This window comes from Pseudorasbora parva, chromosome 3, assembly GCF_024679245.1.
Source record: "Pseudorasbora parva isolate DD20220531a chromosome 3, ASM2467924v1, whole genome shotgun sequence".
NCBI lineage: Eukaryota > Metazoa > Chordata > Actinopteri > Cypriniformes > Gobionidae > Pseudorasbora > Pseudorasbora parva.
The window spans coordinates 60,227,149-60,231,389 of record NC_090174.1 but is presented as its reverse complement, the minus strand read 5'-3'; the positions used below and the strand labels follow the sequence as shown (position 1 = coordinate 60,231,389).

Genomic DNA, 4,241 nt, shown 5'->3' with positions numbered 1-4,241 from the left:
GTCACAGCTAAACTCAGAAACAAAGGCTGAGTTGACAGAGAAAGCTGATGAGCAGCATCATAGGAGCAACAGCCTTAATACAATAGTTTGATTGTTAATTCAACTAGTCAAGTAACCCTGAGTTTGTTAAACTACCAGCATGGTACAGGCCCCAGTAGTTACAAAAAAAAAAAGGCATTGTGATGCATATTTGAACAGTCAGATCAACTAACCTGAAGAGATGCGTTTAGCCAGTAAAGACAGACAAACATTAAGATAATATTTTATTAAATCACAAGGCACTTCCAATTATTTTTTGGGCATAGTCCTTAACATTGATGGGGCCAACAGATGCCTTTTCCCATCGTAGATCTGAGGAACAAATGATTAGTGAGAACTAAAGCCATGAATGACAAAAATAAGTTATCAGAGTTAGTCCATACCCGTAAGAAGCCGATCATTTCCACTTCTGACGCTACAAGTGGAGTCACAGCAGCCGCACACCTGGTCAGAGTCATCTGCGGACACCCAACTGACAAGAAACACCCTCAGGTAAGTTGATGGCAACCAGTTTACCTGTACACCCATCTAGCAGGCAACATACCCATTAGCAGAGAATGAACAAGCTTTTTGCTCAGAACTTGGGGTTGCTGCAGCCACCTTCAAAACACATGTGATGTACACCTGCAAAGACAGTTATTAGTACACCATGGTAGCAGATCATACAAAGAGTTGCACAACTAACACATACCAGTCCACGGTCTGCTTGCTGGAACCTGAATGCCTCTAATTGAAACCGCAGCTTATCACCTTGAGTCCGAGGCATAAAGTGAGACGTGGACCCTGTGAGCTTGGCATCAACCAGGCACCTGTAAACCGAACCCAGTTAGAAGACCTGCAACCCTTCTGGAAGCCAGTATACATGAGGTAGCACCTCTTACCCATTATTCTCAATAAAGGAGTATCTGGGGACAGAAGCGACATCAGGGACAGCAGTAGCCACGCAGCTGTCCACAAACACACGGATGGGAACATGGCTGTACAAACGCACTGATGCTTCAAGATTTATCACGTCACCCAGGAAGTACTGGTTAGAAGGTCGCTCAAACAGCCAGTCATCTGCAAAGAAAGGGTCTTAGCACAGGTTCACAAGCAAAAATCTGTATGGAATACACCAACCAGTCATGAGCTTGAGGGAGAAGACAAAGACATCCTCTGCAACCTTAGTTGAGGCATATGGGATCCAAGTGGGCAATAAGGCGTCGCTGCTCACATTATGTGCTCTGTAGGAGTTAAACAAGGGGTCATCTCATGTCCATAAAGAGTGGGATCAGCAGATCCAGTGGGTCTCAAATCATTTAATCCTCACCTTGGATAATGACACTCGATACCAACCACTGCACTACGGCTCCTGACAATAGGAACACCATTAACTGCTTGTGGGGTGTAGATAATGTTGAACGAATAGACAAGCTCATCCCCAATCACCTAAAAAGAAAGGTTAATGGAACCGATCATGGATATTCTCTGTGAGTAACACCAAAATAAAATCTTACCATTGATGTGCTGCTACATCCATGCAGTTCAGACTCAAAGATGAGCACTTGAGCAGAAGGATCCTCTCCAGTTGCAGTGCAGCCTCCCAGTGTAAAAGCAGAGGACGACAGTGGGTGTCCAGTCCCAAAGAAGTCCTTCATCACTTCCACATATACTGAATTCTCTCCACACTGAGCAGCTACACTGTTGGCAGGGACAGGACGCGGCAACTCAAAAGGAACGGCGGGTGGCTGCGGTTCCTCTGGTAGACTTGGAAAGCGCCACGTCAGTTTTGCTACTGGACCCTGCAACAGCTCTTTTGATTGAACACCCATGAAATCTTGAGATTGCTTTCCGATGTCAGTCCTGACTGGTGTCTGGAGAGGAAACTGAGCAGGGAATGTTTGTGTCACAAACACAGGTTTACTGGAAACCACAGACATCCTGGAATCAGCCTGTTGAGAAGCTTGAGCTAATGCCCTAGGCCTAAAGATACTTGGACTGCGATTATGGGCTGCTCTTGCACTCCATTGTGCATCAGAAAATCCAAGAGCAAGAATCAACACCACTCCAACCTGCCAAAACCCCATTATTGCCAAGCTTGCTTCAGCAACGCTTTAGGGTGCTACCATCATTTTTTATACAGATGTAAATCAGCATGGCTCCTCCTTTCTCGTGACAACCAAAAATTTTCTCTGCACCTGCCAATTTGCTCAATCAATATGTCACAGGTGAAAATCATTTATTCTTCATTACTCAGGATAAAATGAAGTACCAAATAAGGGCAGGTTATTAAACTAAACCAAATGATTTCTTATTTTCATCAAAAATGAAACAAAACACAAAAACACTGTTTTTATCCCAGAAAAACGATTATTTATAAAAACTCTGGCCAAAGTGGAGATTTCTGAAAACACCGCGTGTGAACTGGGAGAAACGGGGTTTTAGGTTCTCAAACGTCACATTATGCGCCAGAAAATGCTCACGTCATGTGAGCGCCGTATGTTTAAAGTTTGTTTGATCATGCATGCTGTTAAGGTGGTACTCATTTTGACTTTTGTGCAAACGCTTTAAACTCCACTTCACTGTCTGTCCACACAAACGAACCTCGCGTCATGTCTGTTATTTTGAAAGGAACAGGAAGTCGCTTGTTCTAGTTGTTGTTGTCGATTTTGAGGATTCGAATTGGCTTGCATGGCTTTATCCTTCTCCATACACTGCCGCCCATTGGTTTGGCATAGTTATGATGACGCTTGATGGCGTATTTATGCTGGTTGATGTAAACGACAACTTTTTTGAAAACGATGTTGTGTGCATGATTTTATTTTTGAAAACGTGGGGGGATTTGTTTCTCTAAATACCCGGCTATGTGTAAACCTGGCCTAATTCTCTGAAACACACAACCGAACACAAACACAAAGTGCAGTCTTTTAGGGTGCTTTCACACCTGCCTCATTTAGTTCGGTTGAATCGTACTAGAGTTCGTTTCCCCCTTTGGTGCGGTTCGTTTGGTCAGGTCTGAAAGCAGCAATCACACTCGGGTGCGCACCAAAAGCGGACCAAACAAGCGTACCGAGACCTCCTTGAAGAGGTGGTCTCGGTACGATTTCAAACGAACTCTGGAGCGGTTTGTTTGTGGTGAGAACGTGATCCGACCTCGAACAGAACCAACTGCAAAAGTACTGATCATTTTTGGACTGAACCAGCTGCCGTAGTTAGCTGCGCTGACATTGTGTGCATGATATTATTACCTGATAGATTGTTGGCAATATTTTCGGAAGTTGGAAGCATGTCAAGAGTTAATAATTAATGCACGCCTCCTCTTGAAGTGACGAGCGATGCACGCTCGCCGTGTGCAGTGCATTAGAACGTTGTTTTCATGTCACATCCGCGCTTCATTATAGAAATGTTTTGTTTGCATACTGTGGTAAATACACACAGTGTAGTAGATTATGTCCAGGGACAAAACTGGCCCGCGCAGTCGTCTCTCCATAGTGTTATTATAGTTTGCTGGCTTTGCCTCTCCTGTTGGAATTTTCCCACACTTAAATTCTGACCAATCGAAAAGCAGTTTAGGAAATATGCCATGGCCAATGAGTGATGTGGATGTTGTCACGTGCCTGCGTTTTGGTTTGTTTCAACTGGTTCGGACCAAAGCAATCAGTGTGGTGTGAAAAGGAACCAAAAAATCTGAAAAATGCAACAATGTATAATTGTTTACCCTTGGTTCGGACCAAATGAAACAAACTAGAGATGTGAAAGCACCCTTAGTGTCTTCTTTTTTATTAATTCAGAAACATGGCCACAGACCGAATTGTACACTAGGGTATCCAAAATAATAAAGTTGAGTATGTTTATAGTCAGAGCCCGTATTTATCAAGCCTCTGAGAATTACTCACAAGAACACTGCTAAGAGTTGACTTAAGAGTAAAAAAAAATCATTGCTCAAAGCTGCGCTTAAAAGTTAGTTAAAAAGTTAGGGAAGTGTAGGACTAAACCTTAAGTGTCAGTCTCAGAGATGATTTATGACACTTTGCTGTGCCACAAACAGGATTTGGGATGACGACATAGACATGGACCAATCACTGAATAGATTTCCTTATTTAAGAATATTCTCAGATAAATTCACATTGAATGGTAAAATTCCTGAAAGAATTTTCAAGAGAGTACATTAAGATATACACATTGGAAATTAAAGAAACACGTTTCCCAGCCACCGTGTCTTA

General features: G+C 43.0%; 1 protein-coding gene across 1 annotated transcript; it reads right to left on the bottom strand.

Annotated features, from left to right (window-relative positions):
- Positions 1–250: 250 nt before the first annotated feature.
- On the bottom strand, positions 251–2,120 carry LOC137072110 (zona pellucida sperm-binding protein 3-like). Its single transcript, XM_067440327.1, has 8 exons — positions 1,536–2,120; positions 1,349–1,467; positions 1,159–1,262; positions 921–1,098; positions 731–848; positions 584–663; positions 423–511; positions 251–351 (listed from the first exon to the last, which is right to left on the bottom strand). Exons 1-8 carry the CDS (start codon positions 2,103–2,105, stop codon positions 272–274), a joined length of 1,338 nt encoding a protein of 445 aa, XP_067296428.1. The 5' UTR covers positions 2,106–2,120; the 3' UTR covers positions 251–271.
- Positions 2,121–4,241: the final 2,121 nt, after the last annotated feature.